At 37.8% G+C, this 23,231-nt stretch overlaps 1 protein-coding gene across 4 annotated transcripts in view; it reads right to left on the bottom strand.

Moving 5' to 3' along the window:
* CTNNA2 (catenin alpha 2) overlaps window positions 1–23,231 on the bottom strand; it is a gene marked incomplete at its 5' end in the record, with an annotated part of 1,045,541 nt that overhangs the window by 219,801 nt on the left and 802,509 nt on the right. For all 4 annotated transcript variants that reach the window (XM_081253620.1, XM_081253621.1, XM_081253622.1 and 1 more), the window contains one exon: window positions 12,804–12,956. In XM_081253620.1, the coding sequence (XP_081109746.1) occupies window positions 12,804–12,956 (153 nt within the window). The remainder of the gene's footprint in view (window positions 1–12,803; window positions 12,957–23,231) is intronic.

The raw sequence follows: 23,231 nt of genomic DNA, 5'->3' as shown, positions 1-23,231 counted from the left end.
GGCTAGCAGAGAGAACACGGACCCTAAGGCATCTGAAATCTGGCTTCATCACTCACCCGTCAGCTATGATTTTGGTCAGGCTACATTTTAGTTTCCTTGGGTCTCAGTTTCTTAATCTGCAAAATTATGATATTGATGATTAAAGAACTTACTTGTTAAGAGGATTAAAAGAGATAAGGTGTGGAAAATACTATAATATCTAGCAGAGAGAAAAAGCCAAGTGTTGTTATGTACCTTTCCTCTTCTCCTCAGGTATGGGCAACAAAGTTAATTGCCTTCTCTTTTCTGGAAGCTTCTTCAGAAGTGTACTTAATTCACCTATTGGGTGAATTATAGGGGTAGGTCATGGTGGGACACGTTTTTATCCAGATGTCAGCAAAGCAAATTTTCATGGAAATTAATAGTTATTCTTTCATCTAAAACAGACTTGATTTCATAATATGGCCCTGCACTTTGCATTTTGATTATGTTGGACAGATTGAAATGCAACCTGGAAGTATTTGCATATGTGCACAGTTAACTCAAGCAGTGTAGTAGACTTTTGACATGAAATATTTAGTACACTTAGAATCCACTATTTGCAACCAACCTCAAAAGTCCATGGCACTTAGTAATTTTAACAGATATGGACCATGCAGATGAAGTTTCATGAAGCTAGTGGGTGAGCAGTACCAAAAAGCAGCTTGGATGATCTGCTCCACTAGTGGGGACAGGAATTCTTCTGCAGTAATATGTGCTATTCCCCGGGATGTGTGCAGCAAGTATAGCTCTTCTCTGAAATGTGATTTGAGAGATATGGAACTTAATCCCTGTACAACAGGAACCACAGAAACAGCTAAGGTTTTCCAGCAGTTACTTTGGGATCAGGCACTGTACTAAATATTTACATGAAGGATTGGACACTAGGCTACATGTACCTCTTGGACAAGAGCTTTGGGGCAGTGAGGCACAGTGGTTGACAGCTTGGTCTCTGGAGTTTGGGACACTTGGGTTTGTGTGTGAATTCTGCCTCCTTATATTTGTGTGACATTGGGCAATAAATTGTGATATTTAACTTCTTGAAACCTCAGTTTTCTCATATATAAAATGGAGTCAAAAGGAGTGGCTACTTCATAAGGTTGCCAAAAACATTAAAAAAGGTAATAAAGAGCTTATAAAAAACCCTAGCCCTATATTCAAATAGTTATTAACAGCCTAGGGTAAATCCTTGAACTTTTCTGAAAGCTTTATTGCATGTTATAGGAAAAATTACAAAATATGGCAGAGTTTAGGAATTAGGGAATTTAGGAGTTAGGGAATAAAGGATAGAAAAAAATACTTACATGTTTAACATGCGCTCGACCTGAACAACAGAGCTCTTCATAAAATATTATGATTTACAGATTTGTTATGACTAAATTATTTGAGAAATTCCAACAATTCATTTCCAGTTCAAATATGTTAACTGGATTGGGGAGGCAGCATTGAGGAAAAGATGAGAATGTTCAGTTTTTACTTTAAAAAAAAAAAAAAAAGTATGGAGCTTCCCTGGTGGCGCAGTGGCTGAGAGTCCGCCTGCCGATGCAGGGGAGACGGGTTCTTGCCCCGGTCCAGGAGGAGCCCACATGCCGCGGAGCGGCTAGGCCCGTGAGCCATGGCTGCTGAACCTGTGCGTCCGGAGCCTGTGCTCCACAACGGGAGAGGCCACAACAGTGAGAGGCCCGCGTACCTCAAAAAAAATATTATAATAATAAATAATAAAAATATGGAGATCCAGGTCCATCCATATAGTTTTGGTTTATTTGTTTCTTGTTTTAATTTTCATTTTATATTGGAGTATAGCTGATTAACAATGTTGTGTTAGTTTCAGGTGTACAGCAAAGTGATTCAGTTATTCATATAAGTGTATCTATTTTTTTCGGATTCTTTCCCCATTTAGGTTATTACACAATATTGAGCAAAATTCCCTGTGCTATACAGTAGGCCTTTCTTGGTTATTGATTTAAAATATAGCAGTGTGTACATGTCAATCCCAAACTCCCAATCTATCCCTCCCCGTACCCTTCACCCCGGTAACCATAACTTCATTCTCTAAGTCTGTGAGGCTGTTTCTGTTTTGTAAATAAGTTCATTTGTATCAATTTTTAAAGATGCCGCATATAAGCGATATCATATGATATTTGTCTTTCTCTGTCTGACTTACTTCACTTAGTATGATAATCTCCAGGTCCATCCATGTTGCTGCAAATGGCATTAGTTCCTTCTTTTTAATGGCTGAGTAATTTTTGATGCAGCTTTTCTAGATTTTCTTTTTAGTGCATGATTTGAATCAAGACCCTGGAATTGACAAAGTTCTATTATATTTATTTCAACCCAAGACATTTGTATAAGGTTTACAGGATCACATCTAACAAACAGCTGCTGTTAGAGCCAATCAAGAAAGAGTCTCAGGAAGAAGGTTGTGTTTTTTAAGAGTTCCAAGTGATTTCACCACTGGAGCAGGTCAAGACAGAGCCACCCCAGACTTTTCTCTGTCTCATATCCTAACATCCAATATGTTGGCCCCAAAATCCAACCATTTCCTCCCATTCCACTGTCCCTATTCTGGTAATAGTACTAATCCCTTGCTGGACCACTGGACCATCCTTTTATCTATTCTCCTGTCTTCTTCTTTTGTCACTCCATGGTATATTTTCCGTATAGCTTCAGAGTGACCCTTTCAAAATGGAAGTCTGATCATATCGTGCCTTTGCTCCAGGTCTTCCATCTATTCAAATATCCGAGTAAAATACAAAATCTCTGCACCCAGCCCTCAATTTCATCTCTGGAATTTTTCCTCTCACTCTTGGCTGCACACACTGGTCTGCAGTGTGGTCTCTTTGTTCTTTTTTTTTTTTTTTTTTTTTTTTTTTTGTGGCACACGGGCCTCTCACTGTTGTGGCCTCTCCCATTATGGAGCACAGGCTCTGGACGCGCAGGCTCAGTGGCCATGGCTCACGGGCCCAGCCACTCCACAGCATGTGGGATCTTCCCGGACCGGGCCAAGAACCCGAGTCCCCTGCATCAGCAGGCGGACTCTCAACCACTGAGCCGCCAGGGAAGCCCTAACCTCTTTATTGGAGTATAATTGCTTTACAATGGTGTGTTAGTTTCTGCTTTATAACAAAGTGAATCAGTTATACATATACATATGTTCCCATATCTCTTCCCTCTTGCATCTCCCTCCCTCCCATCCTCCCTATCCCACCCCTCTAGGTGGTCACAAAGCACCGAGCTGATATCCCTGTGCTATGCAGCTGCTTCCCACTAGCTATCTATTTTACATTTGGTAGTGTATATATGTCCATGCCACTCTCTAACTTTGTCCCAGCTTACCCTTCCCCCTCCCCGTATCCTCAAGTCCATTCTCTAGTAAGTCTGCATCTTCATTCCCGTCTTGCCCCTAGGTTCTTCTGACCATTTTCTTTCTCTCTCTTTTTTTTTTTTTTAGATTCCATATATATGTGTTAGCATACGGTATTTTTCTCTTTCTGACTTACTTCACTCTGTATGACAGACTCTAGGTCCATCCACCTCACTACAAATAACTCAATTTTGTTTCTTTATCAAACACGCCAAGCACATTGCTGCCTTGGGGGTCTCTTCCCTTTCTGGTCCACAATCTGGAACGTTCTTCACTTCCTTCAGGTCACTGCTTAATAGTGGTCTTTGGAGACCAGGCTTTTCCAACCACACATGCCCTCTGTTATTCTCTATCTCCCTCTATCTCTATGCTGCTTTAATTTGCTCTACAGCACAGAGTCCCACCTTACATATTATACATTTATCTCACCATTTGTCTTTCTCAACAGAATGTACTCCCCATGAGAGCAGGAAGTGTACCTGTTTGGTTCACAGTTATATTGCCAACAACTGTCAGCACATGGTAACTACCCAGTAAACATTTGTGGCTGAATGAATCTTCTGTGCAAGTAGAGGGGCTGACTGAAAAAAGCAATTTACTCAAGGCTGAAACTAAGGCAGTCTGTCCTTCACTGATGATCGCATTCGTGATTTTGAATATGAAGGTTTGTCCCTTACTTTCAAACCTTGCATTTTCTAACAGACGCAGCTTCCTACCCTGCATACGGTGCTGCTACCAGAAGTAACCAGGTCAACAGGATGAAGCAGAGAATCGAGATTCCCTTGTGTAGCTCATCACTGTTATGACCTCAGTGACATACTTCAGTTTGGCAGAGAGAACCCTCTCTCATATCCTTTGTAATCAAGAATAAGGACAACTGCACACTTATGAGGCAGATGCAGGGACAAAATGACAGTGAAGTTAGAGGAATTAACTCAGGAGCATCCTGACAGAGTTACTTCAGTGTTCAGTCTCCACACAACAAGGCCTTTCTACTCAGGAGAAATGGAAGTTCTCCACTTTAGTTCTTTTCAGATTCACAATTCTTCCTGGTAGTACATTAGGGAATTAAATAAGCACAATGACTATTTATTGATCCAAGAGGTACCTGTTTAGGGGCTTGCAGCTGTGTTGGTAATATCTCTGGCTTGTTACTTCTTTCATTCTTTAGGTAGCATCCGTTTATCAAATACCTGCTCTATACTAGGCACTCAGCTATCTGCTGGGGTAGTTAGGAATCAATTAGACATGGTCCTTTTCCTAAAGAAATTGATAATTTAACAGGAGAAACAGCATACAGATGTAGAGCTGGATGTGTGCAAACCAAAAGTAAATAGGGTTCTCATCACAAGAAAGAAACTTGGTTTTCTGTTTCTTTAACTGGGTATCTATATGAGATGATCAATGTTCACTTAACTTATTGTGATAATCACTTGAGGAAGTATGTATATTAAATCATTATACTGTGCACCTTAAGCTTATACAGCCCTGTATGTCAATTATATCTGAATAAAACAGGAAGAAAAAAACCAAAAACATGTACACAGTGCTGTATGTAAATTATATCTCAGTAAAGCTGGGGAAAATATTTTTTTAAACTTTGAGATAATAAATATGTGTTCTTATTGTTTTTTGAAGTAAATAGGGTTGCATGAGAGTGAAAACACAAGGATCTAAACCCACTTAGGGATGTGATGTTTTCACTGAAAGGTGAACAATTAGAAATAAGAGGAAGGGGTGCAATGGGGAGCCTGTCAGGAAAGGGACAACATAAGCACAGGCCCAGGGTGGAGGGGGCATATCACTTTCAACAAACGGAAGGTGGCCTGCGTAGCCAATGCTTTGTAGGAAGTGGGAGAGAACAGGAAGATGAGCCTGGAGGCTAAAGAGGGGGCCAGATCACGCAGTCCTTGCAGACTTCCTTGAAATATTGGTCTTTAACCTGAGAACAAGAGGAAATCACTGAATGGTCTCAGGTAGGGAAATTGCACAGTCTGATTTTCATTTTCAGAAGTTCACTCTGGTTGCTGTGAGCAGAAGGGATGAAGGAGGACCAGGCAGAGGAGAGTGTCCTGTTGGGAGGGCATTACATATCCCCAGACGACAGAGTATGCATCTTGCACTGAGGCTTTTATGGTAGAGATGGGGGAGTAGAAAGAAGAGCAGGCAGATTGACTGAGAGCAAAGCAATGGAAGAAATGTTCCAATCTGGAGGTTCAGAAAACAGCTGTATTGATTTTGCATCTCATTTTCCAGATTCACATTTACTTCTTTGCTGCAATGCATATTTTGTCCCCACTTTACATCCACTCCACCCCTACTGAGACCATGTTACTTTGGTACTGAGTTGCCATAATTTGAATTTCATTTCTCCAGAAGGCTTGGGAATGAGGTACAGCAGGTGTGCTCTGATCAGCTCCGCACACCCTTAGAGTCGGCCCCACCCTGAAGCCCTGAGCTCACCCTCAGAGGAGATGAGTTACCTGCATTCTAGAGATGAGGAAAAATGACTAAAATTTTTAAAAAATTAGTTCTACTGGTGGTATTTCCTATAGTGGCTGATACTATAGTTCACAAAGCATCATTGTTGACCTGTTAAATTATCTTAATCAACAAACTCTAGTGCAAATTTACCTAGTCTTTATTAAATGTTACAAACACTGTGGGGAAGAAAACATAAAATTTCACTTGTTAAGGCAATTATGAAACTTCAAATTATTTTTTTCCTATTCATGTTTTGAAAATATTTTATTTTCACTTAAACTATCTTGGTTGAAGATTTTCTAAAAACTATAACATTATACAATAGGCTTGATACCTTCCATTTACTTCATTGTATTAATCTCTAAATAGCAAATACCAAACTGGTAGAAAATGACACACAAATATAAGAAAAAAAACCCATAAAAATAGGTGGAACACTGAACATAAAATAATGAAACTCTACAGTCAAAGGACTAAAACTGCCATAATTTATTTATAGATTGATAATTCCATGTATTCATGCACTCTTCATTCAAAATTATCTGACATATAATCCCTATATGATTTACATTAGAGATCCATTAGAGGTTCCCAAACTGGGATCAAATGGGTTCTGGAAGGATTGTGAGGTTGTGTTTGATGGAAGCAGACCCTTGAAGTGAAGGAATTGTAGGAAGTGGGCAAGACACAGAGATTTCAATTTAGTCAGAACTGGTTGTATTGATTATATATTTATTTGAGGTATGGTATTCTATTGAATAAAGAAATCTCTGATTAAAAATATTAACAACAACCAAAAACACCCCACAGATTTATCTAAACCAGCTCTCTCAGGGATTTCCACTTCCAGCCATGAAGGAGAAGCCAGTAAGAGACCCACTTTCCTGCTGAGAAGAACTAGAAATGCAGAATAAAAATAATTTCCTTGAAAATATGGGGCAGCAGCCAAAGGAGTTAAAACTTAGACTAGATAAAAAAGAGATGCTTGTTGAGGGGGGCCCAATTTTCTGCATTTCACTTTTCCTCCCAGGGATTTGCTAATTCTTAGTATGGAAAGAGAAACTGAGATGCCAGGTAGAAGGTAGCTGCTGAGAGGAAGATAATTCTTTAGAGTTTTCAGCAATCTCATAGGGCCAGGGAGGCAAAAACTAGAGTCCAGGACAGCCAAGGGAGCAAAGGCTAGGAGCTAAAGTCCCATAGAGAAGGGAGATTCAAAGACTGGCCCTTTACTGCAAGTTTCCTTCCACAGTTTTTGTCTATTGTTACAATAGCAACAGTCAAGAAGCACATTGAAGGCATACTAAAAGCGAATCATGACAATGGAAAAACAAAAATTGGAGTAAATGCTTCACTGATGAGACGGGATACTAAATAATACATCTGATTCTCTGTTGGCATCTGGGAAGACAATTCCATAGAACTAGGGAAAATGAAAGGTAGACTAGACCTCAGAAAGACTATAGACTATCTCAATTCACTTCACTTGACTGAATTGAGAGGGTTTGCCTCTCTGCTGTCCTTCAGATGACAAGATGAATTCCCCCTGGATAGAAAAAAACATTATCTAGACTGCTATGGTCTGAATGTTTGTGTCCCCCCAGTATTCATAGATTGAAATCCTAATGCCTGATGTGATGGTATTAGGAGGTGAGGTCTTGGGAGCTTTGTAGGTCATGAAAGTGCAATCTTTATGAATGAGATTACTGTTCTCATTTTTTAACTTTTTATTTTATATTGGAGTATAGCCAATTAACAATATTGTGATAGTTTCAAGTGCACAGCAAAGCGACCCTGACATACATACGTATGTATCCACTCTCCCCCAAACTCCCCTCCCACCCAGGCTGCTACATAACATTGAGCAGAGGTCCCTGTGTTATACAGTAGGTCCTTGTTGGTTATCCATTTTAAATACAGCAGTGTGTACATGTCAATCCCAAACTCTCTAACTATCCCTTCCCCCTACCCTTCCCCACTGGTAATCATAAGTTCATGTTCTAAGTCTGTGAGTCTGTTCCTGTTTTGTAAATAAGTTCATTTGTATCATTTATTTTTAGATTCTGCATGTAAGTGATATCATACAATATTTCTCTTTCTCTGTCTGACTTATTTCACTCAGTATGACAATCTCCAGGTTCATCCATGTTGCTGCAAATGGCATTATTTCACTCTTTTTAATGGCTGAGTAATATTCCATTATATATATATATATATATATATATGTACCACATCTTTATCCATTCATCTGTCGATGGGCATTTAGGTTGCTTCCATGTCTTGGCTACTGTAAACAGTGTTGCATTGGGGTACATGGGGTACATGTATCCTTTCAGACCATGTTTAACTCCAGATAGTGTATAAAAGGGACCCCACAGAGATCCCTCTCCCCTTCCACCATGTGAGAACACAGTGAGAAGTTGCCAGCTATGAACCAGGAAGAGGGCCTTCACCAAAACACATCTATTCTGGGGTCTTGATCTTGGACTTCCCGGCCTCCAGAACTGTGAGAAATATATTTCTGGTTTTACAGGCCATCGAGTTTGTGGTACTTTGTTACAGCAGCCTGAATAGATGAAGACACAGACCCTCTATATTTTTTCATAGGCATGTTTGCCATTCAATCAAAAATTACCCAGTGTACTAAAAATAAATAATAATAATAATCAAGATAAAATCAAATAATAAAAACAGTCACCATAATAAAGTATCCGTTTTGAAAGCCTTATAAGGCTCCATAATCACTTATTTAAACAAGTACAAATTCAATTAAATGAAACATGGCACATTCCAGTCATCAGGCAAACATCAAAGGTGAATTATAATTAAGAGTCAACTCCATTTTGAATATTTGACTGCTGACAGTGTTTAAGTCTCACTCTTCTCCCTTTCCCTCTTGCTCCACAACTGGGCAAACTAATAGGAAAATCCACCTCTTTTTTTTTGATGCCAGTAGGGAAATTTGAAGAAACATTCAAGATCCAGCCTCTCCGTGGAAATCTTGACTCCAGCCCCACAGCCTGATAAAGACCAAAAGCACTTGTTCTTCTCTTTGCTGAAGCCACTGTGGACTGGCTTGGGCACCTGCTCTGCTCTCCCTAGAAAGTCCCATTATCTGAGTAATAGAGCTGTTCATACCCTCTTGGTGGCTGCTGTTGCATCATCAGTCTTGAAATCCAAGCTGATTTCGGGGGGCAGGGAAAGTTGCCCTCTGTGGGGCAACCACAAAATGGAAACAAAATTGATCCAAATATTGGAGTTTTTTGACTTGGATTTTTAAAATAACTCTGATTAATGTATTTTTTAAAGGAGATGACCTGATAATGAATTCTACCAGAGAACTGGAATCATTTTAAAAAAAATGAATCAACTAGAAATTCTTAAATAAATATTGAACTCAGTAGATCAGTTTTAAGTATATTGGACAGAGATGATGAGCTTAAAATTAGGTCAGTAGAAAATAACCAGATGTAAGTATAGCTTAGGAAGAAACTTATAACCTTAAATGCACATATTATTAAAATAAGAAGAGCTAAAAACCAATGGTATGATTATCCATTTCAAAAAGTTAGAAAAAGAACAGTAAGTTATACCAGAAGAAAGCAGAAAAAAGAAATAAAAAGATTGGAGCATAAATAAAATTTAAAGAAAAACAAAATCTACAAAGCTGAAAGCTGTGTTTTAGAAAAGATTATTAAATTGGTCAAACTCTTACAAAACTAATCAATTAAAAAAAGAGAAGACACCAATTAGCCATATGAGGAAAGAAAGAAAGAAAGAAAGGAAGGAAGAAAGAAAGAAGAAAGAAAGAAAGAAAGAGTAGTGCAAATTCTCACACATTAAAAAAAATTAGGAGACAAGGGCAATTTTATGTTGAAAACTTACAAAATTAAATTTAAATAAATTCCTAGAATACAACTTACCAAAGCTGACCCAAAAGGAAATAGAAAATGTTAATAGTCTTAGGTTTAAAAAAAATGAATCTGTACTTTAAAAAATCTCCCTCAAATAAATACCCAGGTTCAGGTTGCTATATCAGTGAATTCCTCCAAATATTTAAAAAATATATAATGTCAGTCTTACACATTCATTCACTTCCAGAAAACAGAAAGATGGAATAATTTCTTACTCATTTTTTGAGGGAAGGCATAATTTTGATACTTCTGAAGGAGAATAAAGGAGACAAAAATCATACAACTGTCTCAAAATGTGCAGAAATTTTGTTTGATATAATTTTATACATATTCATGATCTTTAAAAATCTTAGTGAAGGAATAACAGAAGACAACTAAATTAATCTACTAAAAGTATCTGCAAGAAACCTAGAATAATCAATATAATCAGTGGTAAAATAATTAAATTTTATCACTGTGATCTAAAAGTAACAGAAATATCTATTACCACAATATAGATCTGAACATCTGGCTAGTACAATAATGCAAGGAATAAACAAGATACAAGGATTGGAAAAAAAGAAATACAAATGTGATAATTTTTGGACAACATGATTGTGTATATAGAAAATCCTAAAGGCTACAGTCAAAATTTGGCATTAGTAAGTGAATTTATCAAGTTAATGGATATGAAAATCAATATATCAACCAAATTTTTCATATTATAGACACAGAAACTAAGGCCCAGAAAAGTGCCCAAGTCCATAGAGACACTTTCAAAATAGAAAAATGGTGACTCTCAGCCCAGCACTCAAGTTTTCTTACATGTATGCATCAGCAATGAAGCACTTGTTTGAAGTACATAAGCTACAGAAAAGTTTTCAATTCCTGTTCACCTCTAATCAAACACAGGCTAGTGCATACCCTAGCCATGGCAACTCCTGGGCATTAAGAATTTCTAAAATGCTGCTGCAGTGACCACACAGGGGGAAGGAACGAAACAACTAAGGGAAGCAAATCAGCAAAGGTCTGAAATGTGGAGTCTGAATGACATGAAGCTGCTGCTTCTGGCACAAGTTGTGGATCAAGGATCATCCAGAGTGGCTGGAATCCCTTTCAGTGAAACCTACAGATGGGATGAGGGGAAATGGTGGGTGTGTCCAGGGTCTATCACAGGAGAACGGAGAAAGTGTAGACGAGTGGGCTACTTGGTCCTGGCCTCACATTTACACAGGGCATCAAATTTGAACTTCAAACATCATCTACAAATGAGGTTACACACAGAATTACAGAAAGACACTGACAGGACTGACAGTAGGAGATGTTTCTCATATAACTTTGAAGGCATGCCCTTTTCCTCGTCCTTAATGCCTATGACACTATGGATTAACATTCTCTATAAATTCTGCAGTTATCATGTAAGTACTGTGATTATGTATATAGGATGATGTATCTGTAGGTTAATATTATTATTTATTACATACAAATATTTTAAACTTCTGTAGCACTCATTCAGCATTCTTTCTTTCCTCCTCTTCCTCTTTGTATCCCATTTTTCTCCTTCTTTACCTGCTCTTTCTCAAAATAACAGAAGGGGCCCGAACTTCCAAGGCAACCTTGGAAAGACTCTGGATTCTTCAATGGCCAATTTGGAGCTTGGAATTTGTGTGTGGAATGTGAAGACTAGTAGGGTGCTTGCCCCATCCGTGGGGACAGAGCCAGAAAGATTGTTTTGATATTATAAATATGACCCCATCTTTAGCTCTAGTCTAGTGTCACCTCAAGACACTGGAGCTATGGTAGGAAGTTCAAGGGTTTTATTTTAGTAGTTTCAGCTTTTGCATGTTCAGCTTGCCAACTGCTGTCATGGGTGATAGCTCAGCCTGTGTCCTAGAGGACCAGGGGTCTCCTCTAGGCTTGATGTAGGACTTCCTGTAGGCTGAGTGTTCAGCCCCAGAAGCGACAGCAGTGCTGGATTAACCAAAGGGTGAACCAAGCACATGCTTAGGGCACGATTAAATTGGAGCACAACCCCATCACTCACTGCAAGAAAAATGGAGAGCATTTCATATTTGATGAACTTATTCAGAATTTAATTTTGCCATCCAAAGAAAACAAAAAGTAACTTATTTAATTTTTAGCTTGCATTTAAATTGTCTGCAGTTTTGAGTAATTTTATTTTATTTTTGAGTTACAGTGGGGCTATACCAGACTTTTTGTTGCTGTGTTTGCTGTTGTTTCTAAGTACTCAGACCCTGAAAAACTTTTAATCTGGCTCTGATAACCATTCCCTAAATTTGCCAGGACCCTTGCCCTCCTTGACTCTTTTTCTCTATCACACACATTTCCTGTTCAGCATCTCTCTTTTCTATGTAGCCCCACATCACTCAATCCATCCTTTGCCAAGCTGTTGGTTTACAACTCCTAGATTTAGGCAGTCTGGTTAACATTTCACTTTTATTTTGTTTCCCTTGAACAATATTTTTTCTCAAAATCACACAGCACAATTTTGCATTTATAAAGCAACTCCCACAGATGTCTCTAACAGAGAATATACTTAGGACCTGAACTTACACTCTTACTACTGCCCCAAGATCCTTCACCAGGAATTCAGACATCTCTTATAGGGAGGGGCGATTGATTTTTACATGTTCATAATGTGGCCAGCTAATCCAGGCTTAGGTGAGTGGAGTGGAGATGGGGATGAAAAGGGAACAGTGTTTAAATCTCCTTTTGGCAATTTTAATTCTATTCCCTCTAATCAAACCTGGTCTTCAGCACTTTAGAGGGTCCTTTCTATTGCTCCTGTTTCATCCTCTGCTTATTGTTCAGGAAAATTAGCAGACATGTTTCAGAACACGTTTAGAATTGTCTAATAGAGAGAGGAGAGATTACTGAAAACCTGTTTCCTTTGCAAGGGATGGAGTCGACAGAAAATAAAAGAAAGATCCAGGAAAACCATAGAAGGACAGCCCATTGAAATTCCAAGAGACATGTAGAGATTAAACCCACTGATAAATTCTAGTCTTAAGCCTCTCTTGACTTACCTCCACCAGCTTGTTGGCATGCTCGCGGAAAACCTGGGCGTATTCCTTCACTTCCTTCTCATTCCCACTTTTTGCAGCCTCAATGAGAACTAGCAAAGGTACGTTGGTTTCCAAGAAAGAATCAGATATGTGATCCATCACTGCTTTCCGAAGCTACAGTGAAAACAAAATCAGAAACACACACAATTAAGGAACAGAGGAATTGTCTATTTGAGTGTATTACTCATTTAGCCATATGAATTATATCACTGCCTGGAAATAGTTTTTCTAAAGTCCCATTTCTCATTGTCCACAGGCATAATGTTCCAACTCTATTTTTAATCTTGCTGGTGCTTATCACATCAAAGGAAGGCAGAGAGATATGACTGATGAATGATTCTGAATTAACTGTATTGTAGGTCAACTTTCAAGTTGACCTATGTATGGTCTGTAGCTCAATACATTATAGGCTCTCCTTATCAAAGTTCTGCTCTCATCCTTCATTGGCCAAATGTCTCCCTTCAGGTTTTGAGTCTTGATTCAGCTCAAAAACTTGGGCTCTTTAGAAAAATGAGAAATATAGGCATCATTCAACAGGTGGGGAGAACTTTAGGTGAACTGGGCCTTAAAGCCACCCTAAAACCTTACCGCTCTGCAGTCTCCTACCCTTTATAGATCCATTGTTTGTATTTAATGGAAGTGGAAACATGAAACATCTAACGATATCAAAAATGTGTCTGCCCATGTGCCATGATGATATAGTTGCTGTGCTCCAGAAAGAAGTACTGACAATTATTCTTCAGGGTAAGTTAGAATAAACATACCCAAATTTCTAACAGTGCATAATTACACATCATCCCCACATTGTTAAAATGGGGAGCAGGGCAGCTGCATGAAAATGAAATGAAAGTGTACTGAGCAATTACCTTCGTGCTGCTTTGTTCATAACTGTCAGAATGTATACAGGGAGAAAACACCCCAAATACGAATAAGTACGAGAGAAGATGATAAACAATGTGTATATTTTCCAAACAAATATTCCTATTCAGGAGTATTCAGGCAAATCTTTTGATAAGGTGATACACATACACATTTATCATTGGTCAGAGGAGAATTTTACACAAATCTCGGTTCCTTTTTGCACTAATTACCATAAAGTATGCATGTGTGTATGTGTAGCTTAGTTTTGGTTTAACTCTGGATTGAGTTGGACATTTCACCATATAAAATATAACAAAACCTATGGAAAATTAACATTAATTAGTTACTCATTTAGCAAGGTGTGTTAAAGTTCTGCTTGGGAATAATGTTTTAATTGGTAAGCTCATATATTCTGGGTATGTATGATGTGCCAGACAACTAAGGTTAACCAAGATCTTTACATATTACATTACTTAATCCTCACAAAAATACTATGAGGTAGGGACTAGTCTTATGCCAGGTTTTCAAATGAAGAAAATGGGACTTGGAAAAGTTAAATAACTTGCCTGCCATCATAAGGTGGCAAGTAGCAGTAGCCAGTATAAAAAACTCTGAAGGGGACAGTGCAGTGGACACTTGAAACTGACCTGGCTTGGCTCTCTTCCAGGACAGAGACCCTCATGAGGGAGAAACTACTGGGAGAGAAATCAAAATTGAACTGGATGGGGACAACAGAGATAAAAGAAAGGGAAAGTCCAGGTAAAGTGGGGGCAATTGTCAGAGCCAGACTACCTCACCAGTCAAGCCACTGTGTTGTTTTTTTTTTTTTTTTCTTAATCTTAAAATTTTTATTTTGGTAAAATATATATAGCATAAAGTTTTCCATTTTAACCATTTTTAAGTGTACAATCCAGTGTCATTAATTAACTTCACAATGTTGTGCAACCAACATCACCATATAGTTCCAAAATATTTCCATCACCCCAAATAGAAATTGTATAAGCATTAAGCAAAAATTCCCCATGCTTCCCTCCTCTGAGCCCCTGATAAATCTACTCTCTGTCTCTCTGAATTTGCCTATTCTAAATCATTCATATAAGTGAAATCATACAATATGTGTCATTTTGTGTCTAAGCCACTGTACTTTTAAATGTCACACAAAAGTAACAGGAGTGAGAACTCTGTGAAGCTAGAAGAGCTATTTGCTCTTCTAGCCTCTGTCTAAACCTTCGGGAAGATTGAGTTCACATAAAAATGAGCAACTTGAAATTATTAAGGTTAAAACTCACATAAAATTATTATAAGAAAAATATATCATCTCTACACAAACTGAAAGCATGCCAGAAAAATATGCCTGTAAAACAAATTAAAACTGTAATCTACTATTTCAAGCATATTAAAATACACTAAAAATTGATGCAAGATATGAAAGAACATAAATTAGAAAAAGAAAAAATTATAGGATGAGGTCATGAAACTCAGAGAAGAATTATAAATAAAAGAAAAATCATTTGAAGACTAAATAAGAATGAATAAACACAATAGCAAATGCCTCAAGAGAAATAAAAAGTGAAAAGAAGGAAAAAATTTTACCCAAAATAAATGTTTGAAAAAGAGATTTAAAAAATTTGAGAAAAGGTGACACATATTGAAGATAGGCAAAGAAAATTCAATTTATGGCTACTAGAGGTCCCTAAAGAAGAAAATCAAATAAAGAAAACAGAAAGAATACTAAGAACTCTAATTCATGAAAGTTTTCCTCAATATATATATATAAAATTTTCAATTAAAGTGTTATTATATAAATATAATCACTTACATATTTATTTTATATAATTATTAAAAATATATATAAATTATATTCTTTATACATTCAATGTAGAAATATATATTCTATATAGAAATATATATTATATATATATAAACTATTTTCTGAAAAAGCATATCATATACTTGAGAAGAGTGACCTATACTATCAACCAAGAAAACTGGATTCTAAAGAAAAAAGAGACAAGTCTTTATGTACTTGGGCAAATAGAGCATGTGACTTATAAAGGAAAGAAAATCAGATGATGACCAGACTTTTCAACAGCAAAGCTTTTGCCAGAAGAAAATGAAATACTATATTTAAGATACTCAAGGGAAGAAAATATGAGCTAAGAATTTTATAACCAGCAAAACTGACTTTCAAGGATATAAGCCACAGACCAAATTTGATCAACATATAAGAACTCAGAAAATATTGTTGCTATGAGACTTAGGGAATCTGTTAGAGAATGAACTTTACCTGGCAAAATAACTAGGAAAACATCAACATAATATCTAGAAAAACATAACATAAGTAATGGCAGTGAGTATTCAATATATACATGTTTATAGAACTAAGAATATAGGATAGTCAAATGGGAGAGAGTATAATACAAAATGAATGTATGCTCTGGCAATGAAGAGGTAAAAATGAAAAGAGAAAGGGAATAGGATCTTTTTTGTGAAAAGATTTTAACTATCTTATGTAATTTTAATTATAATGGTAGTATGAAGATTGCTATTCTAACACTATTGTGTTTCAAGGTAAAATAAAACAAACAGTTATGAAAATTTATTTCTCACCTCCTGTGTTCTTGCTAACCAGAAGTGTTGGTGTGGAAGAAAGATGATGTAATATACAAGAGGTTAAAGAAAAATCCTATAATCCTAGATCTGAAGTAGCAATATCAGTATGAACACATGAGATTTTAAAGTGAAAATGCACACACACACACACACACACACACACACACATATACAATTTCCAAGTCCTGTCCAATGAAAAGGTCTAAGAACAATGGCCAGTCCAGTAGCAATGAACATCTTGAAATACAATTTTCCCCTAAACCAAACTAGGACTTCTTAGAGAAATGGTTGATTCCAATTTCTTTGAGGCTAGAAATATGCAAATAGCCTGAAATATCTTATTATACCAGACAGCAAAGAGAGATCAAAGACTACTAGGGTCATGCAAAAATAACTCAGGAGGCTCCCACTTGGTCAAAGACTAGACAATTTAAACACCACAAAGAATAAAAATTCCAGTGGCTTGAAACCCATCAAATATGTTTAAATGAGTTTATAATGACTAAAAAGTAATAATAATTAAGTGGTCACCTTCATAGGATGACAAAGAACCAATTCATTTATCTTGGAAGGATCAAGAATACATCTTGCCTTTCCTACATGAACTGAAATTCTTTGTAACAAGGAAAATGTCTGTCTATAAATTTAGTCCACTTAATAAATGAAGACAAAATGATAGAATATCATCAGTTTGCAACCTTTAATGAATTAAGACATCAGACAATGAACAATAGTGGTTGAAAACATCACAAAAAAGATACAACAATTTAAGAATTGTGAATCACTATACTGTACATCTGTAACTTATATAATATTGTATATCAACTATACTTCAATTTAAAAAAAAAGAGAGAGAGAACCAGACATTATGTGCCTTCTGATGAAACAGCACAATCCCAAGTACGGTGATACCAAAGGGATCAAACCTGAACATGGTAGAAGCTCTGGATCCCCTTGGTGATTTACACAAAATATAGAAGACAGAATAACATATGGGACTGCATCACACATATCTATTCAGCTAAATACCAACTCCGGAAACCTTACAGTACAAACCATCCGGGTTCCCCAACAGATAGATTATAAGCAAAAGAAAGGGATGGAAGGGGATGCAACAGATTAAGAGACTAAAAAATAAATCCCAAAACGTGGGCAAACCTAACCTATATCATCTGAAGATGCATATCAGAGTGATAAAACCACAAAGGAATACAAGGAAGTGAGCATTCTCAAAGTCAGGATAATGTTGCTTTTTGAGGGAGGCAGGAAATATAAAAGGAGTTTCTACGGAGGCTGGCAAAGTCTATTTCTTGACCTGGGTAGTGGTTACAAGAGTGTTTGCATAATGATAATGCTTACTGTGTGTGGATTTCTGTATCTATGCTTTATTTTATAATTAAAAATTTCAAAAAAAAAAGAAACATTTCTCATGCACACTTTTCCAATTTTATCTAGATGGAATACAGACATGAACCCAAGGTGACCTGGGAAGCCATGAATTGAAGATGGTGTACAACCCCTGTTCCACCCAATCAACCTACACCTGCATGCATGGAGGAGAACTTCCCAGTGTTCTGTCACTGGCCCAGTATTTTTACATGATTAAGAATGCAATTCTATTTTGCTGGAGCTGTTGCACATTTTGAAGTTTATTAGTTATAGTAGTTGGTCTGTTCTAACTTAACTGGAACACGTTGAAACAGATCTCTTTTTTTTTTTTTTCTGCCAATTCTGTCTTCTTTCAGGCTACCTTTCCTTCCCTTGATTCTTCCTACTTAAAAGGTGGGCCCCAGGCCAGTATCATTGCCATTTCCTGGGAGTTTGTTACAAAAGCAAGCCTCAGGCCCATCCCAGACCTCCATTTCAACCAGAATCTGTATTTTAATAAAAGCCTAGGTGATTCCTATGTACAATAAAGTTTAAAGAGCACCACCCTACAAGAACTATTGTATCTGTTAAGTTCTTAGTTGCAAGCATTAAAAACTGATTTTGGAAGGTTTAAGCAGAAAAGCTCTCCTGTTAGTTGAAACAAAGAACAGAATTCAAAAATGTTAAGACAGGGTTCCCCTGGTGGTGCAGTGGTTAAGAATCCACCTGCCAGTGCAGGGGAACAAGGGTTTGAGCCCTGGTCTAGGAAGATCCCACATGTCACGGAGCAACTAAATCCATGCACTACAACTACGGAGCCTGCACTCTAGAGCCTGCGAGCCACAACTACTGAGCTCACACACCACAACTACTGAATTCCACATGCCTAGAGCCCGTGTGCCACAACAAGAGAAGCCACCACAATGAGAAGTCCGCGTACCACAATGAAGAGTAACCCCTGCTCACCGCAACTAAAGAAAGCCGGCACACAGCAACAAAGACCCAACACAGCCAAAAATAAATAAATAAATAAATAAATGTATTTTTTAAAAAATCTGTTAAGATGCTGTGTCTTTATGTCATTAGCTTCTGATGCAAAATCTTAGGCAAATGAACCTGATTTTTAGCTGAGTGAAATACAGACCCAAACTCTGGGTCATGTGTAAACATCTAGTTGCAAGGGTGAAGGAGGAAGGTGTTGGGAGGAAAGCACTTTGTAAAAACAAGTGTTCTGGCCATTTTAGCTTCTTATATACCAAAATTCATATAATGAGGAATTCCGCAAACATCAGAAAGGAATTCAGATGCTGACTCAAAACCAAAAAATGGCCAATAAAAATAGATCTGGTAGAGTAATAATTCAGGTACTCAAGCATGGGTGGAAGATGGAAAAAATAAATACATTTATAGGAAAAAATTAAAGGTGAAGGGCTGTCTGTAAGAAACAATATCAGAAACTATGGTCTGGGACAGGAATGGCAAGTATACGACCACATTTCCTTTCTATGCCTACACCAGACATGACTAATCAATCACAGTGTTCTTTTATTCTGAGCTCAAATACCATTTCATAATACTTCTTAGGACAGTGTTCCAGATACCTAATGCCAATAAATCCTATTTCTTCTGTAGAAGGAAAGCTTTCTTTCTTTGCTGAATCTTACCTGCAATTTAAGTGTTTTTGCTTGCCAACCTTTAGGTGGAATGGTCTCCAAGCACCTGACAATCCAGTGCCATCTTGATTTTCAGAAATAAGAGTTAACACCCAAATCTAGGCTGGGCTCATGATATTTAACAAATGGCTGATTGTTTTAACATGTCTTGTCATTTAGACAGATGTTTAGAAAAATCTTGTTAAGAATAATAGTCTTCACTTCACTACAATGATGTAAGATACACCAATCAAGGTCAAATTCAGGATAGAGGGTGATTTTAAATGGGCTCAAAACTTTGAACCTTAAATATTTCCATGGATACAGCTGCTCTGGGCTCTTCACAATCACTGACATATTTTACCATGTTTCCTTAAGCTTTTGGGTTTAATTGTTATTAAAAATGAAAAATCATAACAAAAAAGTGTCTGGGCCAGGAGCCATCTAGCCTAGGGGCTTGACAAGAATTAAGCCTCATTAAATCAGGCAAATTTTAGCCAGTCTGAAGGTCAATTAAGGTAATCAGTGCAGTAATCCACCCAAAACCACTTTAATAAGCTAAGGTGCTGCCAATGCACACAGTGCACTGGTAATGACAGCACTGCTCACAGTTTGGGATGGGGGTGGGGGCAGCTGTGGGGGGAGCAGAGGCATATCTATGAAGCTTGTGCAAGAGCACTCAGAGAATAATCCCTTTTCTTTTCCCTTTATTTTGTTTCTTTATGAGAAACACATAAAATCCTTTGGTCATTCTATTCATTATCCTGATGGCGCTATCTTCTGTGAAGCAAAATCATTTTAATTAGGATACTAGCTTCTTTCCTTTATGAAACCTTACTTCTTTAAAAAGAAAAAAAAAAGGAAGAAGAACAGTTCATCAGGCTTCATGCTTTTCTCCATATACCCCTCTCCCCAGTTCAGGCCCTACTGGATCAATTCAAAGCACAAATGCCATCATTAGAAACACCAATGTGCATGCCCCTAAATAACAAACACATGATGGTTTAGTTTAGTCAGATAAACAGTCCATGCTCTCTAGATTTCTCCTCTAGGAGTGCTGATGCAGTCAAGATAACAGTTGATATATATCTTGCTGATGGATTAAAAAGCACTGAGTAGATAACTGTTGTAGATTTGTTATATGAATGGCCCCATTCTTCACCTTCCTCTACCCAAGCCCATTGCCATGTAACTCTGTATTGTCTGCCTTCTCTGGCTCTGGGCTGGGCCATGTGGCATGCTTAGGGTCAACGGATGTTGACAATTATGATACATGCAGGTGTGAATTTGCTTGGTGTAGTGGACTTGCTTGGTTTAGTTAGTCTGCCATTCTCATGAGTAGGACATGCCTAGGATAGACTGCTTGTCCCAGGAGGAGGGAGACAAACATGTAGAATAGAACTAAGTCACCTCAGTCATTCCCATCAAGACCATCTTAGGTCAGTGAAGAGCAATTGAGCCCATACACATGGAAGGCTTGACTAAGGTGACCACCCTAGACTACTGAGCAACAAAAGCTATTTCTGCATGCCATTGAGATATTATACTGCACTGTTGTGACAATAGATGACTGATAATATACATACTAAACTAGAATAAGTTTTTGTGGTCACTGAACCATTTTTGGGGGGAGCCACCATCAAAATAAATTTCTGATCAATCAGTTGACTGGTTGGTGTCATTCTAACTCAGTTCTTTGGCCAAAAGCACTGGATTAACAGTAGTCTGCTCTACATGTACAATTATAAGCTCTGGGTTATGCTTAAAAACATCACACCTGCAATTTCTTATTTTTATAGATTTAACAAATTTTTAGTTTGAAATTGTACTGAAAAGACAAGTCATGGGGACTAGGACAGGGAAGGGTTGGTCAGGGATCATCCTGAAGAATAGCAGCAGGTACTTGGCTCCTTCTGCTGGCTCCATTTTCTGTCCCAGTATGCACAGCACCATACCAAAGTCCCCTTCTTACTCCACAGTAGGCAAGGGCAATTGCTTTCATGGGAAGAGAGAATGAAATATTGCCTTAGGATCCCAGGCAGTGCTGGGTCATCATGGATCTCCAGAAGGCCTCAATCCAGCATGTACAGCAGCTTTCCTTAGTGCTGGTAAAAATGTTAGCAGAACGTGGAGCCCATGATCACTGGAGGCAATACAAGGAAGCAAAAGAGAGATTGGTGGAATGGAGGGTGAACTCAGAAGGCATAAGTGGATTGCAGCAGTGGGCAATGGAGAAAAGGTGGTAAAAAGGGGAGCAGGAAAGGACTGGGGAGAATTAGTATGTCATATTAGCAGACTTTAGTGCTTATTTTGTGTCAGACACTGTTCTAAATGATTGGAATAACTCATTTATTTCTCTGAAATTTCTCCATTTTATAGGTGAGGAAATTGAGGCAATTGAATGTTACTTGTCCACATTCACATGACTGATAAGTGACAGTGGCAGCATTTGAACCCAGGCTGGCCCCAGAGTTCACACTCTGAACTAGTAGTACATGCAACCTCTCCTTTGTCTAAATTTTTTCAGCTTTGCATACATTATTGACTGAAAGCAAAGGTATATAGATACTGATGGTGCATAAAATTACAGGAATATACGTGATCCAGCTTTCTGGATGATGAGTGAAGTGCATGAAGAGTTCTAAAAGATTCCCCCAGGATAATAAAAGAAAAAAAAAAGAAAGAAAACCCCAGTTGAGAGGATGGGAAACAGACCCAGGGGCAGATGGATACCCCAAGAGGGAGTAAGTTGTCCCTCCAGAGGCAGAAGTGATGCTGAGTCCTAATGAATCCTCATTCCAGGAGCTGAAAGGGACCTCCTATATACTCACTATGAGACTCTGTGACTTCCTGGGGCTTTATGAGTCTGTAAAGAAAAAAAAAAAAATGGAGGACTCATGGGTCAAGATATGTCTACTGCAAAAACATGTCCATGGGTCTTACTTGCTTTTATGTAACTATCTTATTAAAACTTTTTGGTCAAAGTGTTTTAAAACAGTAAATTGTCAGATTCTCAACAAAGGCTTAAGTCAACAGGAGTGAGAGTCCTCCCAGAAATGATTGGGATCCACTTCCCCTGCTTTCAGATGGTAATTATGGTATGTATGAAAATCTATAAGCCAGGTGGTGACAGAGGTTAGAAGGGATCTGCATTATTATAGAGATATCTTTGAAAGGTGCAGATGAAGGTTAGTACTGTGACAATCTAGCATTCTAGTTTTTTTCTCATTCTTAAGAGTTTTAGGATCAAATCATATTCATCCTAAATATATCTATCTATGACATAGTCCATGAGCAAAGGCACATCCAAAATTGAGACCCAGAGTCCTAAGCAGCCAGAACCAGGGACACCTTGAACTTGGTCTCATCCAGCAAGTGCAGGGACTCATAAATACTGCATTCATTAGCTCATGAGCCCTGTGATTTGTGTCTCTGATGAATAGGGGCACATTTTTTGACCCCTCCAGTAAACAGGCAATGTAATTCCTTGGTAACTTGACTATTAGAATGGTTTAAATGCCCTTGCCTACAAGCTGAAAGGCATAGTTAACACTTTTTACATAAGCTAGAAGACCAAAATTTAGCTATCAATCAACCAGAGCAGAAAGGAATGACTTGACAAAATCATTCATTAAGTCTGACAGGAGTCAAGAACACAAGGCTTTCTTCCAACTATTTAAATGTATGTGTGACAAGGGAATATTAATTGCCTAAGCCAAGACATTTAAAGGTATTAGCTCAGCACTACCAGTCTATTTTACCCAATTAGGGCTATTCATCAATATAAACAACTACATTTTCTTCAGCAAACCAAAAGAAATACAGTTGATGGATCACAACTATTCTAACAATTCACTTTCTTATTTCATAAGAGGGCAGAGTGATTATAGGATAG

The sequence above is a fragment of the Mesoplodon bidens genome, assembly GCF_964165515.1.
Source record: "Mesoplodon bidens genome assembly, chromosome: 14".
NCBI lineage: Eukaryota > Metazoa > Chordata > Mammalia > Artiodactyla > Ziphiidae > Mesoplodon > Mesoplodon bidens.
This window is presented reverse-complemented; position numbering and strand designations above follow the sequence as displayed.